At 31.1% G+C, this 18,138-nt stretch overlaps 2 protein-coding genes and 1 long non-coding RNA gene across 4 annotated transcripts in view; 2 read left to right on the top strand and 1 right to left on the bottom strand.

The window, feature by feature from the left end:
* The window catches only part of LOC139870739 (probable magnesium transporter NIPA6), a 103,789-nt gene extending 96,958 nt beyond the window's left edge, over nucleotides 1–6,831 (bottom strand). Inside the window, exons 1-4 of the mRNA XM_071858522.1 lie at nucleotides 6,820–6,831; nucleotides 6,604–6,646; nucleotides 6,154–6,244; nucleotides 5,987–6,084 (exon numbers count right to left, since the gene is read on the bottom strand). Coding sequence (XP_071714623.1) covers nucleotides 5,987–6,084; nucleotides 6,154–6,244; nucleotides 6,604–6,646; nucleotides 6,820–6,831 — 244 coding nt within the window. The remainder of the gene's footprint in view (nucleotides 1–5,986; nucleotides 6,085–6,153; nucleotides 6,245–6,603; nucleotides 6,647–6,819) is intronic.
* A 1,991-nt stretch (nucleotides 6,832–8,822) lies between these two features.
* Nucleotides 8,823–10,916, top strand: LOC139870738 (L-type lectin-domain containing receptor kinase S.6-like). Its single transcript, XM_071858521.1, has one exon. It carries the CDS (start codon nucleotides 8,823–8,825, stop codon nucleotides 10,914–10,916), a length of 2,094 nt encoding a protein of 697 aa, XP_071714622.1.
* Nucleotides 10,917–12,534: 1,618 nt separating this feature from the next.
* On the top strand, nucleotides 12,535–17,080 carry LOC139872006 (uncharacterized). 2 transcript variants are annotated; one of them, XR_011766831.1, is made up of 4 exons: nucleotides 12,535–12,991; nucleotides 13,383–13,500; nucleotides 15,562–15,695; nucleotides 15,800–17,080. It is a non-coding gene; the product is annotated as an uncharacterized lncRNA (long non-coding RNA). The 2 variants fall into 2 exon arrangements; XR_011766830.1 differs by having other exon boundaries at nucleotides 12,535–12,714; nucleotides 15,800–17,079.
* Nucleotides 17,081–18,138: the final 1,058 nt, after the last annotated feature.

The following is an 18,138-nucleotide window of genomic DNA, read 5'->3' as shown; positions in this document are numbered from 1 at the left end:
TAATTACGGATTGAGTGCAATAAGATTATAATAGAGGATGGAATGTTTGATGATTATTTTGGGCCCCGATGATCGTCTTTCACTTTAACTATCAAGTGATCAACCACCCCGACCCGGTCTTGATTGTTAATTAGCATATTTCACCTTCGCGCGGTGTAAAAATCCCTTGGGCAAGATCACAAGTGGAAATTACAAAGGTTTGGGCAAAATGGCAGAGAATCAACAACCTATAAATGAGAGGCCAAGCTCCCTATTTATAGGATTCGAAATATCCGCGATCGGCGAGTTACCTAACTATCCGCAGAAACTCAGCGGATTAAACCGCGTTCTTGTATTAATGCGAAAACATAACCGCTGTGCTTATTTTCAGCGGATATGCATAGCTTTGCCTTATAATTCGCGTAGTTCTGCCTTTGGCCTTTAGCCAATAAAATATACATATACAATGCTATGTATATGATCAGTGGTTCTTGATGGCGATCATGGGTTGGGTTTTAAACCAATAGCAACAATAGTTAGCAATAAGTTGAGTAGGATGATGATGTGGATTTCTTGGTTTTTGTCACTGCCCGATCGAACAGGAGGTGTAGCAATAGCGAGCAATCGATGGGTTATGAAGCAAGAACAAGCGTACAGTAGCTGCGGAGATGGGTTCGATGGATGTTGCAGGTTATGGTGGTGATAATAAGATGGTTGTTTGTTTGGCTGATAAGTAATAAATGGGTTCATCGAGAATTAATAAAAACAGGAGGAATGGTTTAATTCAACCATTGGTTAATTCGATTGTTTTATGGCCGATTTAGTGGCTACAGGTTTTATCAATCAGGAAAAATAAAAAAAATAAAAAGAATGCGTACGATTCCTAACACATTTGTTGTATCTGTAATGGAAATTGTTTTGAAATCACTTTAAGGACAGAAAACAAAAATCACATAGTAAGATTGTGATGGAAAACCAACTTCGTACGAATTCCTTTAATTCATATATTTAATAAATATAAATAATAATAATAATAATAATAATAATAATAATAATAATACTATTTAATAATAATTATATTAATAATAATAAATAATAATGATTCAATAATCATTATAAATTATAATAATTTTTATTATTACTGATAATAATAGATTGTATCAATTTTTAATAACTATAATAATAATAATGATATTAATAATAATAATAATAGTAATAATAAATAATAATTAATAATAATTAAAAATTTTAATCTTACTACTAATTATTATATGAATAATGATAACAATAATATTAATAATAATAATAACAATATAACAAACAATTGTATCAAATTTCTTATTTATGTATTTTACATAATAATAAATACACTTATATTTATATTAAATATCTATCTATTCTAATAATAGTAATGAGAGTAATAATATTATTAGTAAAGATAACAATTTAGATGCACTAAATTTCATATTTATATATTATCTATAATAATATAATTAATATGGATATTAATGAAAGTAATTATTATAACAACTATATTTTAACTTGTTAATAACCTATTATTAATTATGTACTATTTAATAATCATATAATATTATATGATAACTTTTATTGATTAATTATTATTTATAAATTATATATATATATATATATATATATATATATATATATATATATATATATATATATATATATATATATATATATATATATATATATATATATATATATATATATATATATATATATATATATATAATAATTATACATGAAATCATGTATATATAGATTCACTTTAAATTTCACTTAATTACTTTGTATCATATTCTACCTATTTGATTTTATTATATTATATTACTTTCAATTTTTATTTATATAATTATATTTATTTAATTATATTTTTTTTTATATATATAGTTATTTTTATTTACAGCAATGGTTCGTGAATCGTCGGACATAGTCAAAGGTATAAATAGATCTATGTAAACAGTTCAAAATTTTTATACTTAATATTACAGACTCTGCTTATCGTGTCAAATCATATAAAGATTAAGTTTAAATTTGGTCAGAAATTTTCGGGTCGTCACACATGCTTAAAAGTGTCAACCAAAAGGTTGGTGAGTTCATTAGTTTATTGTAAACAATCATTTCCATTATTTTAATAGACCACAAGATTTTCATATTTCCATTTCTCATAAACAACATGCATGCATAACAACAATCTGCATAAAAATCATTCATATGGATTGAACACCTGATAATCGACATTCACTAGATGCATATAGAATATCCCCATTATTCCGCGACATCCTTCGGACATGATAAAATTTCGAAGTACTAAAGCATCCGGTAGTTTGGATGGGGCTCGTTGGGCCCGATAGATCTATCTTTAGGATTCGCGTCAATTAGGGGATCTGTTCCCTAATTCTTAGATTACCAGGCTAAAAGGGGCATATTCAGATTCGATCCATTCAACCATATAATGTAGTTTCGATTACTTGTGTGTATTTCGTAAAACATTTATAAAAGCGCATGTATTCGCAGTCCCAAAAATATATATTGCAAAAGCATTTAAAAGGGGAGTAATGAAACTCACGATACAATATTTTGTAGTAAAAATATTCATACGACGATACTGAACAATACAGGGTTGGCCTCGGATTCATGAACCTCACAAAGATTTCCTAAAAAGAATAAAGATGCCCACGCCCGAGCTCGAACCCTTGACCTCCCATTCACTAACCCAACACTCTAACCATTAAGCCATCTTTATTTTTCTGGAATAATAACCAACCCATTTTTATTTAACCCATAACTTGTTTTGTTCAATGTCCTCCTCCTTCTTCAAAAGCTCATACGAACCAAATCAATTCCACAACCAAAGATTGAGTTACCCAGTTAAACATAGGATTTAAAAATCGAAACAGAATCATTTATTTGTAATTAATTGGATAAAAAAATTATAAATAAAAATAAAGAGTGCTGCTGTGTCGCGGCTATATAACAAAAAACAATAATGATTTCGCTTTTGAGAACGTTTTAGACAGAGGTTATAACACAAATTGTATTTCAAATCACTCCTAAAAACCATAGGAACCATCAATTTAACTCAAATCAAAACAGAGAATTCGAATTTGGCTGAAGAAGAAATGTTGCCTTTTTGATTTTGAAACTTTGACTCGAAAATTCGAGTTCGTTAAGATGAATTGGAATTTGATATTTTGTAGAAAGTTTGAGTAAAAGATTCCTAACAACATGGCATTAACACATTTTGAAAATTTATTCGGATTTAAGACTTGACTCAAAAGTTGAAGAACAGAGCATATATATCAAGCTTTATTTTTTATTTTCAGTTTTAATTCCATTGCACAACGTAGAGTAATATATATATATAAGGTAATATAGCTGTTTTTTTAATTGTGGTTGAGAAGGACTTGTAACAAATTAGCGATAGTTAGAATCAATCCACGAAGAAACAGATAAAAAAATATATAAAAAAATACAAAGGAGATAACGACCCTAAACTGAATTTGTATTATATCTGTGTTTGGATTCGATTTAATTACTTTTACAGACAAAAACAAAAATCACTACAGCTGATGTATATGTGAACTGAATCTCATCCTATATTCCTGATTCTATATATTTATTATTAATAATTAATAATTATAATTATATTACAAATAATAATAATAATATTAATAATAATAATAATAATAATATTAATATTAATAATAATAATAATAATAATATTAATAAGAGTAGTAATAATAATAATAATAAGTCATAATAATAATAATTTTTAGTGTAATTGATAATAATAGTATTATTAATGATAATTATAATAATAATACTAATAATAATTATTTTTTATAGTATTTATAATATTAATAAGTAATAAATATGATATTAACTATAAAACTGATAATAATAATTTTATTCATGATAATAATACTATTTGTATTATTTATGATAATAATGATACTTATAAAGATAATAATCATAATACTAATTAAATTTTACTATTAATTATAATAACAATGCTATTAATAATGATAACAATAATATTAATAATTATAGCACCTTACATGTATTAATTTTCATATCTATATAATATATTGAAAATAATAGTTTAACAAGTAGTGATATTAATATTAATGTTAATAATAATAATGGAAGTAATAATAATAATATTAGTATAACAACTATTTATTAAACTTGTAATTAATTTGATGTAATATTTAATAGTTATGTAATATATATATTATATAATATTTTTTTTTATCAAATATTGAATATTTATAAATTATATATATATTTCTATATATATACCATTACTTATATATAGATTTCATAAGTATATATATTTGATCAATCCTTAATTTGCGATGTTACACAATTACGGATTGAGTGCAATAAGATTATAATGGAGGATGGGATGTTTAATGATTATTTTTGGCCCCGATGATCGTCTTTCACTTTAACTATCAAGTGATCAACCACCCCGACCCGGTCTTGATTGTTAATTAGCATATTTCACCTTTGCACTGTGTAAAAATCCCTTGGGCAAGATCACAAGTGGAAATTACAAAGGCTTGGGCAAAATGGCAGAGAATCAACAACCACTAAATGAGAGGCCAAGCTCCTTATTTATAGGATTCGAAATATCCGCGGTCTGCGAGTTACTTAACTATCCGTGAAAACTCAGCGGATTAAACCGCGGTCTTGCATTAATGCGAAAACATAACCGCTGTGCTTATTTTCAGCGAATATTGCATAGCTTTGCCTTATAATTCGCGTAGTTCTGTCTTTGGCTTTTAGCCAATAAAATATGCATATACAATGCTATGTATATGATCAATATTCATAGCAACTTAATTATTCTGTTCATTAGTTTATATTTTTTTTTAATTTCAATTGATTAAATTGTATTTTATTATTTCAAATTATATATATATAATATATATATATATATATATATATATATATATATATATATATATATATATATATATATATATATATTGGTAGGATCAAGAGGGAAGTAACCATTCGGGGGGAAGCGGGGGGAAGCAAAAACTTTTTTTTTTCGTTTTTTGAAAAAACTTTGTTCACGAACATTATAGATGAGATGAAAATATGAACATTTAGTAGAGACACTTTGTGATAAATATTTTTATTTTGGCGGGAAAACGCTCGAAGAAGTAATATATAACAATTATCGTGTTTTTCGAGCGTATTTTGAGGTTTTAGCTATTGGGGTTTAGATATTAGGGCTTAGATATTAGGGTTTATAGGGTTTAGATATTAGGGTTTAGAAATTTAGGGTTTAGGGTTTAGATTTAGGATTTAGATTGAGTTTTTAACACGAACGGTTTAGAGTTTAGGGTTTAGGGTTTAGGGTTTAGGGTTTGGTGTTTTGGGTTTATGGAATAAACCCAAAACACCAAACCCTAAAACCTAAACCCTAAACCCTAAACTCTAAATCGGGCTAAATTTTACTTCATAAAACATGGAAAAAAAACGTTCATATTCTTCACGAACAATATTATCTTGAATGTTATTTTTGTCGATCGTTTTCCCGCCTAAATAATAACATTCATCACGAAGTGTCTCTTCTAAATGTTCATATTTTCGTGTGATCTTTATGTCGGAAAAAAAATTCAAAAAAAACGAATTTTTTTTTTTTGCTTCCCCCGATTGGTTACTTCCCCATTGATCCTGCCCCTGTATATATATATATATATATATATATATATATATATATATATATATATATATATATATATATACTTATATATATACACACTTATTTATATATCTATATATATTTATTCATAACTAATTGTTCGTGAATCGTCGGTAATGGTCGAAGGGTAATTGAATACATAAACATAGTTTTCAAAATTTTCGAGACTCAACATTATAGACTTTGCTTATCATGTCGAAACCATATAAAGATTAAGTTTAAATTTGAATTTGGTCGAAAATTTCCGGGTCGTCACAGCATGAACCACAATTATGATTGAACCAACTATACACAACACAGAACCAAGTATTCCCATTTTTCTCAGTTTCTCATTGAGTAAGGAATGTGCCAGGACATTAAAGTCTTTTAAATCGACAAAAGATCACTTAATACACTCATAAACTATTTTTTTTTTTTAAAATTCTCACCTTACAATGATACTTAATGTGCCGAGTGGAGGCGCGAGCATCGCTGGAGCGTAAATGTATGCTACAAAATTCGCAAATTCGCCGATAACCACTGCCATTTACAAAAAAAAAAAACATTTATTTCAGATGAACAAAACAATACAAAGAATTACAGCATTTTCTTAACAGTAAATGAAAGATAAAATTAATATCAATTCAAACAATAATTGAAATGACAATACTTACTTGTAAACATGCCAATCCACCAAAGTGGCTCTAACAACCACAACTAAGAATAGGAGACTGAAAATTAATATCAATTCAAACAATAATTGAAATGACAATACTTACTTGTAAACATGCCAATCCACCAAAGTGGCTCTAACAACCACAACTAAGAAAGATAAAATAATTGAAATGAAAGATAAAATTAATATCAATTCAAACAATAATTGAAATGACAATACTTACTTGTAAACATGCCAATCCACCAAAGTGGCTCTAACAACCACAACTAAGAATAGGAGACTGAAAATCAGAGAAATCGAAGCAATAAAAGAACTGATCTCATGTGAAGATATGAAAGCCCAATAGCCCACCATAAAACAATTTCATACCTAAGCAAAATATTCCAAGCCGAATAATAAAAATAATTCCACACCTAACTGAGTAATACGGAGTACTTACCTGAAACACCATCATGAACATCAACTATTTGAAAAATTTGTTGCTGCATTTGTATGAGGTTGCTATAAAAATGTCATTTTTATTATGCAGTAAGTATTGTTACCTTATCTATTTCAGTTAATCGATAAAAAATACTGTCGTTCACCACACCTAGCATCCAAAAGGTTCTTTCAACTATATCTTCATCCCTACCAAAATCATTTCACAGTCTCGATCTCAATGACTCAAACTGATCAGACATCTGAATTGCAAGTTCCCTACAACACCATACACCAAAATATAAAAATCATATACGACATACAAAATACAGTTTATTTCAAAAAACAGAGAACCAAGACATGAAAGTAGGAACATCACAATCAATCTGGAAAGTACATATAAACAGAAATTAAACATGAGATATAATAAACAATAAATACATATAAAGAGAAACTAAGAATGAATCTTGCTAAAGATTGAAATTTTTACCTTTCTGGATCTCAATAACTCAAACTGATCAGACATCTGAATTGCAAGTTCCCTACAACACCATAAACCAAAATATAAAAATCATATACAACATACAACTACTATAACTAACCAGTTAATTCTCATCATTCAACTTCACATTATCACTTACAAAACACACATGCTTAAGTACGTAATTTTAAACTAAACAGGTAGTTAAATTAGCATAAAAAACTTACCTGATCCATTACAAAATCAAAGTAATAATGAAGATAATGACGCCTTTTGTAATGATTTCCAGTAGCTAATTGATAACCCAAATCACATCCTTGTAACACAGAGTAACTAAATCCAACTACGTTCACTATCATAGAATACCTACAAATTATATATTATCCAAATAATAATCTAATTAAACAAATACACAATTTAATTATAATTATATTTAAACAACAAAATCTTATCGGAACTCTTTATATCGATAAAACGAATCAACTGCCCATCCTTGACGCTTATCGGTCGCCATAACCGACAACAAAACTAAACAGCATATAAATTCAAATATCCAAAACCCTAACGCTATCTTCTTCATCAATCCTTCTGTATCCATCCTCGCCGGTGTCCTCACTCTTCGTCCCTGTCCTAAACCGTCGCCACGACCTTCCTCCGGCGCCGGCTTATTAACGTATTGGAGAAAAGGAGCAGATATAATTTTGTGATATGAGTTAGGTGGATCAAAGGGATGGGTTGAAGAAGAATCAGATGGGAGGCATGGGCTGAAGAGAATGTCTACACGCTAAATAAAAGCAATTCAATACGTTTCTCATTTAATAACCAGTTTCTTTTCAGAACATGGATAATACAGTTTTGGGCCTAAAAAGTAGCTGGGCCGAGCATCCTGTAAGTCCATTAGAGTAAAATAGCCCTTTTAAAGAGTTATTTTATGAAAACCAGCCCACACATGAAGAAGGGAAAAAAAATAAATAAAAAATCTATTATAAAGCAATTAAAAAGAGGGAAAAAACTAAAAGGGACAAAGATGGTGAATAGTTGATAATTGACCGATCATGGAGACTATAAATAGAGAATGAAGGAAAAAAAAAATAAATAAAAAACCTATTATAAAGCAATTAAAAAGAGGGAAAAAATTAAAGGGGACAAAGATGGTGAATAGTTGATAATTGACCGATGGAAAGAGATCATGTAGACTATAAATAGAGAGTAGATAATTAGATTTTATTTACAAAGTAAAGTAATTTTGTTTTTCGGGCAATAAAATAAGGGGATGATTCTCACACACACTTTTTTGATTTTCACACACCAATTTAAAGAAATGGAGTATTATTAGAAGAGTAAAAGGTTAAAATAAGTGTGTGAGGATCAAAAAAGGGTGTGTTAGAATCATCCCCATAAAATAAAGTGTTTACACACAATTGAAAAGAAGGTATATACACCAGTTACAGATTCATCCTACTAAATCTATATACTCCCCTAATTTACTTTTCAGTTGGTTATATTTCATCTTTCTTGTCTTCAAGATTAAAAAAAAAAAAAATATGAGCTTTAATAGTAAACATTTCTTCATCATCTTCGTCGTCACCGTCGTTTCATTATCATCATCATCATCATCATCATCATCATCATCATCATCATCATCATCATCATCATCAAATTTCAGTCTTTATGGCACAACACACATGAATGAAACCACCATTAGTCTCACTAAATCTCTCACAGATTGTACTATCTCCAACTCAATTCCACAATTAATCAATGCAGGACGAATCTTTTACAAATCCCCAATTCCATTCCCTCTTCATTCTATTTTCAATTCCAATTCCACCATTTCTTTCTCTACGCATTTTTCTTTCACAATCATCCCACCGCCTTCCAACTGTCTCTCCGGCGAAGGGATTGCGTTCTTGATCACCAGTTCATTACCGCATTCTCTCGGGTCTATCGGTTTACCCAAGAACGTAGCCCCCAATTTCTTTGATTCCTCGTTTTTAGCTGTTGAGTTTGATACAAATTTTGATAAGGATCTTGATGATATTAATGGGAATCATGTTGGGATTGATTTGGATTCTGTCTCTTCAATTGCTTCAGTTGATTTAGTAACAAATGGGATTGATTTAAAGAGCGGGAATATGATTCATTCTTGGATTGAATATAAAGGTCTCGAAAAGGTGATTGAGGTTTGGGTCGGGTACGATGCGATTAAACCCGATCGATCAGTTCTTGTTGCACCAATTGATTTTACAAGAAGATTTATTAATGGGTTTATGTATGTGGGGTTTTCTGCTGCTAATAATGATAAAGGTTCATCAGTTTACGTGATTCATAATTGGCAATTCAAGACATTCGGGTCGGATGACTGTTTGATTTGTTTTCCGGCCCAGTCCAAGACCAAACCCGCGACCCGAATGGGTTTAAACACTACTCATCATCATCATAATCGTAATAAGCGAAACAACAGTTCATTCAGTTTAGCGCTTGGAATGTTGCTGCTTAATCTGATTCTGATTCTTGTCATTTTGGGTGGTGTAGTGTTGTATATCATGTGTTTAAAGAGAAGCCAAAGATCGGGTCAAACCCAGCCGCCCGAACAAACCCGAATCTGTACTTTTCGGGAAAAGGAGACAAGTAAAATCCCGAAAAGGTTGAAACTTTCTGAAATTCGATCAGTAACAAAAGGTTTTCATCGAAATCAGAAGATCGGTGAAGGGCAATTGTCGATTGTATACAAAACAGATAAGAATCTTGCAGTGAAAAGATTCAAATCGGGCTCATTTGGTTGTCAATTTGCCACGGAATTCGTAGCAATGGTGGGATCCTTACAACACAAGAATCTAATGAAGCTTCAAGGATGGTGTTGTGAGCAAAACGAATTAATTCTAGTTTACGATTACATGCCAAACGGATCCCTTGAGAAAATTCTTCACCATCCGACAACAAATGTCGAAAACTTGAGCTTCGAAACTCGATTACACATTCTTGTCGGGGTTTCATCGGCTTTATTGTACCTACACGAAGAATGTGGACGGCCTATAGTTCATCGAAATGTGAAAAGTTGTAATATAATGTTGGATTTTGATTTCACCCCAAAATTAGGGGATTTTGGAGTGGCTGAGTTGCATGATCACAACTCAAAGAGTCGTGACATAACCGTGCCAGCATGTAGCATGGGTTACCTTGCACCTGAATACGTGTATTCTGGGGTCCCCACAGTGAAAACCGACGTTTACGGTTTTGGTGTGGTGATATTAGAAGTGGCTACAGGGCGGCCTGCGGTGGATGAAAACGGTGTGGTGGTGAGTGATTGGGTGTGGGGTTTGTGGGAAGATAAAAGACTGGTTGAGGCTGCTGATTGTAAACTGATGGGGAGGTTTGATAGAGTTGAAATGGAGAGGATGTTAATGGTTGGATTGAGTTGTGTTCATCCGAATTACGAAAAGAGACCAACAATGAAGGTGGTTATGGAGATGTTGAAAGATGAGGTGGTGCCCGAGTTGCCCATGGTCAAGCCGACGGTCATGGTTCAGTCGGTCACATCGGAGAGGTCGCCGGAAGTGGTGGTGAGGTGTGGTGGAGATGAATGTGATGGTTTGACATCATGGGGTACCCCTAAGTCTCACTTTAGCAAAGGGTAATAGCGAATAGGTTTTGTAATCAGTTGTTCATTTTAAAACATTATATCTCCTATTAATCTCATATTTCATCTCAAAATGTTAACAAAATACGAAAATTAGCGACAATATCAACTTAAGTTTCGATATGTGAGGTCCAATATTTTCTAAATTTAGAGAGCATGAATGAGAATGAAAAGCACATACTCCTATAAGAGTATTTTGTCAAGATATTAGTCACATATTAAAATTTATGGTGGAAACTGTTCACGGTAAAACCGTCATCTTTTTTAGAAAAATGCTAATGATAGCCCTTAGGGCTGTCGTTAGCACACTTTAAAATGTTGTAAATTTTGATAACCGTCTTTATGAAAATGACTAATAATCGCCATGTACAATTACTTAATGCATGTTAACGACAACCCTTAGGACTGTCATTAGCATTTTCTTTTTAATTACTCTTTTTTTTTCATTCGCCGAACGTTATCATGACGTCGTTGCTTTTTTCCTTCCCTTTCGATTCATGTTTCTTTTGGCTTTTGTTTTTTTTTTTACCAACAAAGTGAGCAAACCTAACTAATTGTAAGATCAATAATCAATCACAAAGATCAATAAACAATAACAAATTTTGAACTGCTGTATCATCTATTAAGTATCAAAAGAATACATCAATGTATCACATTACTGACATGGAATGATTCTACAATAACAATTTTAGTGTGCCAAAATAATTAGAATCAAATTCAAGGATCTTTGAAGCAAAGAAATTACACTTTAAATCTTCTAAACTCAAACAAAATTTCATAATGATTAAAAAGTAAACTATCATATGTATGTTTACGCCATATATTCAAGCCCGAGTGGTCACCAAATTGCCCAATGAAGCACACCACCCAGGCAATAGCGTAGCCACATAGTCTTGGTTGGGGTCATCTGACAACATCGAATTCTTGTGAGTTAGAGTGCTGGGAGTGGTGGTATGTCACCCCCTTGTCCCACACAATGTGACTGAGTCCCCCACTTCCCTTGCTAGTCACTTAGTCTAGTCCCCCCTTGGTCAGTCTCATGGGCGACGGACCTTACCCCATTTATTTCCATTTTTGCTTTTTTTTTCAAATGGATAAATTATTAAATATAATAAAATATTATTTTAACACACTAACTAATACACTAACTGACATATATCACCACTCCCCACTTTTTCTGACTCAGCAAGTCACGTCTGACATGTCAAGTGACCTCAGTCACCACTTCCGGTGCTCTTAGTAGTATATTACTATCTTGTAGGTAGAAAATTTTGAGTGTTACAATGTATTACCCCATCCCACTATCCAACACTTAATAAAAATATACTCCGTAATATTCTTACAACAATGGCTTTTTACGTTTGGATATTGATTCGATTTAACCGACTACTTCATAAGCCCAACCCATCTAGTTATTATCACTCTATATATACATTAAAAGAGAGTCTTGATTAGCTAATAATTATTTTAAAAATCTCCTTAATTACCAATAGATTAGAAACTTACATTATAATACCCCTTGATCCAAGAGTTCTTAATCATTCACTTAAAATATTAGCTAATAAATCAATTTTACATAGGCTACATCCCAAAATACCCTTTTTAGTAGAAAAAAACACGGGCTATCTACATACATACAGAGTCAATTAGATTCCTGAAACCCTAAATATTCATTCAAGCCTTTTTTTCTCTCCCACCCAAACTCACTGATTCTTTTCTTCGGCGATATATCTTCTTCAAATTCGATGACACCAAATTCCAATCTCTGGAACCTGTAACAGTTAATCTTCGTCCAGGTTTGAATTTAATTATTTTTTGGACCGATTTTGTTTTTTATTCAAGTAGCAATCCATCGATTTATCAATGTTTGTTATTCAAAGCCAGGCCCTAACCCTAGGGAGTTTTTTTATTTAAATACTCGATTGATATTTTATAAAATTAATCATAGTTGATATTAATTAGTGTTTTGTAATTGATTTTTTATTATATGAATATCATAGCAGCGCGTGTCACTACCAAATCTCGGCTTAATGATTTTTTTTTTTATACGAAGTTGATTAGCCTATTATTGAGGTAATAATTGTACTTCGAATTTCACCTATTTGTATTTCTTTTTTTCAGTCTAATAAAAGTTTATGATGATGATAATGTATTTATTTTTTTTATGAATCGATCGTTACCCACGTAAAGGATCTAATTAAAGTTTATGATGTTTAATCGATCGTTAATTGGTACGATTAAATGACGTTTAAACAATATCCAGATCCGCCAAGGTTATACGCATTCGAATCTCTTTGATGGAATTAATGTATGCCAATTTTTATCAACCTGTAGCATTAGCTATCAATTTTTGTAATACTTGTAAAATTGACTCAATACCGCAGATGATGTCTTTGCAACCTACAAAAACCATGGTACTTATAAGGAGGTCTATTTGTGTTTGATTGTTTTTTTCAATCATTAGGTGCATCGATTACTGTTTCAATCCTCTGTAGGTGGTTAAGTTCTGTAGGAGACTGATAACGGATCATATACGAACAACATAACAAGTCTACTTTGCTAGCTTCTTGTCATCTTTTGAGGTATGCTTGAACCATAATTATTATGTAAAAATACATATTAGAATTATTTGTTGTATTGTTGATTTAAGATTTGAATCTTGATTTATATATTTAATTTGGCTGTTTATGAAATGCACAAAGTCAATAAGGGTGTCCTGACCAAGTAAAGCACAAGATCTGTTCACATCTTCTTATAAATTTTTGATGTTTGTAACACACCAACTATCATTTAATCTACTCATATCTAAAACCATTCATTTAATCTACTCATATCTAAAACCATTTTGACTATTTTGAGTGCAGGTCGTTTTATAACACAAACTGTCACTATGCTGCTCTTTCTGCTTTTCTCTGTCCAGGTCTGTCATTATTAGATAATAAATGTTTGGGAAATCCCCTTAAGCACCTTTAGATTAAAAAATTACGTTATAATACCCCTTAATCCAACGATCATTAATCATCCACTAAAAATATTAGGTAATAAATCAATTATTTTCACTAATTACCCAATAATAGCCCTAACAATCATAAAACACGCGGGTAGAGAATAATGAATAGGGGTTTTACAAAATCATTCATTCGAGACATAAAAAAAACCCAGACTTTTCCCACAGCGGAAGTTGAAGAAGGCGGTTTAATCGGCGCCGGTGTTGACAGAATAATCGAAACAACGCCGGAGGTTAAAGAATACGGGATAGACTAATCCTTTTTGTTTCTATCTTCTTATTTCTTTTACCTATTCATTAAAATCTGTATCTGTATATTATGATATATTTATGCTATGAATTGTTTAAATTGTTTATGGTTTTTTTTATTGTTTATAATGTATTTATGATATAATTGTTTTTGATGTAATTTAAAATCTGAATATTATGATATATTTATTTATATTTATGATATAATTGATTATGGTTAAATTTAGGGTTAGTGTTTAGATTTATAGTTTAGGGTTTATATTATAGAGTTTAGGTTTAGGGTTTAGGGTTTATATTTAGAGTTTAGGGTTTAGGTTTACAGTTTAGAGTTTAGATTTAGCGTTTAGGGTATTGGGTTTAGATTTAGGGTTTAGAGTTTAGGTTTAGGGTTTAGGTTAGTGCGTAGGGTTCAGATATAGGGTTTGGGGTTTAGATTTTAGAGTTTAGAGTTTAGGTTTAGGGTTTTGGATTTAGATTAAGGGTTTAGGTTAAGGTTTAGATTCTAGGGTTTATATTTTAGGGCTTAGGGTTTAGGGTTAGGGTTCAGAGTTTTTAGGGTTTATATTTTTGTGTTCAGAATTTTTAGGGTTGAGTTTAGGGTTTTGGGTTGGGTTTAGATTCAGGGTTTAGGGTTTAGATTTTAGGGTTTTGGGTTTAGATTTATGGTTTAGGGTTTAGTTTAGGTTTAGGGTTTATTGATACTTTGATTTTAGACTTATATTTTTGAGGGTATTAAACTTATAATTTTTCATTGTTACTTTAACTTATAATCTTTAATTGTTACTTTAACTTATAATCTTTCATTATAATTGTAATTTATTTTTTATTTATTAGATATGGCAAAAGAGCAGTAGCCTTTATGTGGTACCAATATCTATATGTGGAAAGCTGACCCCAAAAGTATTGATAAGTGGGTCATAATTGCAATTTTTTCTAAAAACCATATCTTTACATTCCATAACTGGTATTGTGTTTTGTGGTACCTATGAATAACTTAGCTCTTAATAGAATATCAACTGCATATACCTACTAAAAAAGCCTAGATGTTGAATGTTCAATATATATTGCATTTGGACAACCCATTCAAACACATTTTAATCGACAATACTGTTTTGCAAGTTTGAGAATATTGCTGACCTGAGACTTATCTAAAAAGTTGGGCATTTTGTACTATACATTAAAAAGTAGTTACGACTTGTGACTTTTATTGTTTGTCAATATCAAACTTTAGCTTTGGTAATCACCAGAAACACATTTTAGTTGATAAAATTGTTTTGTTTTGAGGATCTTACTGATGTTTGACACTGTGAAATCATCTTTTACTGATTCTATTAGCCACCATCAGGATCTTAATAATGCTGATGTGGATAATCTGGTCGTTTTGTAGCTAGGGAGTAAGAGCCATCTTAGTGAACCACCAACGATGAAGTAAAAGTATCAATATCTACCTCTTTATAGAATCAGTTGTGCTGCAAAGTTACTAACTACGCAACATAAGTTGGAAGCGACATCAATATTCAGGTTAGCTACTCTTGAAAAATAAGGCATAAATATTGATGTGATACTTATGATATATAGTTTGAACCTGCCATTTCTGTTCGTAAATTGTTCTACAATATTTATAGGGTATCATTTGGAAAGTGGGTTGTGGAAACGAAACAAATTTTTTGCTTGATAAATGGCTCCTAAATTTGGATCAGCCCTTAAGAGTGTTGTTCTCCAGGTTGTTTGCTTTGGAGAGTTATAAATCAGTGTCAGTTGAAGCTCGTGTAATCAACACAGATTATGGGTTATCGGGTAATTGGTGTTGGTTGGCTCAAATCAGAGGCAGATTGGGGTCAGAGCTGCAAATTCTGGAAGCTCGCCTTGCGGTTACAAACCCTCTAAATTCAACACCGGATAGCTGGCAGTGGGTACTCGGCTCTATTGGTAAATTTTCTACTAAGATTTTGTCTCTTTTATGTGATGATAAATTGCTTGGTAACGTTCAAAATACTGGAGCATTAGATCAGTGTTGGCTGTATATAATTCATAAAAAAGTGAATACATTCTTTTGGAGATTATCTTTGAACCGCATTCCAACCTGAGTAAATTTAGTGAGTAAAGGTGTGCCTCTAAATACCATCAGATGTCCTTTTTGTGATCATCTCTTTTCGGATTGTATTTACATCTCCCCACTTTGGCGAAATCTTTTTATGTTGGTGGAAGATATTCTCTTCACCTCCAAGCGGGCGTCTCCAACCTCATAAACTCGAGCTGCTTCGCCCTTGTATCTGCTGAATTGATTATTGTTTGCTTGGCCACCCGTTTCGTGCTGATGTGGTCAAAATTTGGAAGTGGAGAAATAAAAACTTGTTCATGCCAAATTGAAAAATAGAAACTGTCATTCTCAATTAGAATATTCCTGGTGGATCAAAAGTTCTATCTCATTTATGGATATCAAATAGGAGAGGTAAGATTGCAACAGATTTTGGTGTTTGGAGATCAATCCTGCAAGTAATGACGTCCTAAAAGTATTTATGGTTGTAGGGCGTAGGCTGCTATAGTTTGTATTTTGGAGATGTAATTCTTGGTGTGGTTTGCAAGCTCGCCCCTTCCATGCTTTGGTGGTTCATTGGTCTTTTTTGACATATGGTTTAAAATTTCTTTCAGCTTTGCAAAAAAAAAAAAAAGTTGCAATGGAAGGAAATTTTGTTCACTTAGATGTTTATCAACAATTCATGTATGCTAGACATCAATTAGTTAAAAACACGAAAACCAAAACCGTGGGTATGCGAGTTAAAAACTTGAAGTAATACATTGATAAGTGCAGGTGAATAGCTCCCTATAGTGGTTGGGATTGTGTGATATATTATTACGATGATATTCCAATTATTTGACCAAAATGTCTTAGAAGGTGTTATGATTCTTTTTCTACTAAAACGTCTTACTTCTTATAAGGACTACATTCAAAACTCAACTACTTTAGCCCAAGTATGTTTGTATTTGAAAGATAATGATTTTCTATCAAATGCGTTTAAAGTTCATTACATCTCATGTAATTAAATAAAGATACATATTGATGTTAAAGCGAAGGGGTACAAAATAGTTATATTTTTACTACAAAATACTATTAAATACGATATAATTTTACACAAGTTATTTATTTATTTATAGAGTGGATATACCTAAACCTTGCTACAACACTTATAGGCTGTGTACCTAATCGTACAGTAGTGTAGTTTTTAGTAAATCCGGTTCATTCCACATGGATCTTAGCCAAGTTTAACGCTATATTTTTAAAAACTATATTTGTAAAAATATAAATATATATAAGTAGTATTATTATTATAAAAAGGGGGTTTTTACCGTTTAATGACCGGTTTGTCGATTTTAAAACTTTAGTCGCAGTTAAAACATAATGTAAAATATTAAAAATAAATATAACTTATGTTCAAGCGTAAAGTAAATAACGATAATGAAATTGCGATAAATAAAAATGCGATAAATAAAATGACGATAAATAAAATTGTGATAATTAAAAAGTACGATAATTAAAAGTGCATTTAAATAAAATGACAGTAAATAAAAGTGCGATAATTAAAATTGCAATTAAATATGAAATAAAGGAATTATGCTTATTTAAACTTCCGTAATCATGATGTTTGACGTGTTGATTTTAGTTTATTCCCATGGGTTAATTGTCCTTTGTCCTGGATTATTCAATATGTCCGTCTGGTTATTGTCCATAACAGTCCACCAGTCATAAATATAAAGTGCGAGTGTCCTCGTCAAATTATCCTTATATCCGAAGTCAAATATTCCAACTAATTGGAGACTTAAACTATAATTACACCAAGTATCCTTGTATATAATTCACCCCTGTTTTAATAAGTCCATTGACTATTAATTCATTCCCGTGTCCGGTTAAATGAACGATTATTAGTACTTATAAATATCCCGCCCATCGTGTCCGATCGAGTGT

Source organism: Rutidosis leptorrhynchoides, chromosome 10 (assembly GCF_046630445.1).
Source record: "Rutidosis leptorrhynchoides isolate AG116_Rl617_1_P2 chromosome 10, CSIRO_AGI_Rlap_v1, whole genome shotgun sequence".
Classification (NCBI taxonomy): Eukaryota; Viridiplantae; Streptophyta; class Magnoliopsida; order Asterales; family Asteraceae; genus Rutidosis; species Rutidosis leptorrhynchoides.
Note: the sequence above shows the minus strand (reverse complement) of the source record. Positions and strands in the feature narration are given on the sequence as shown.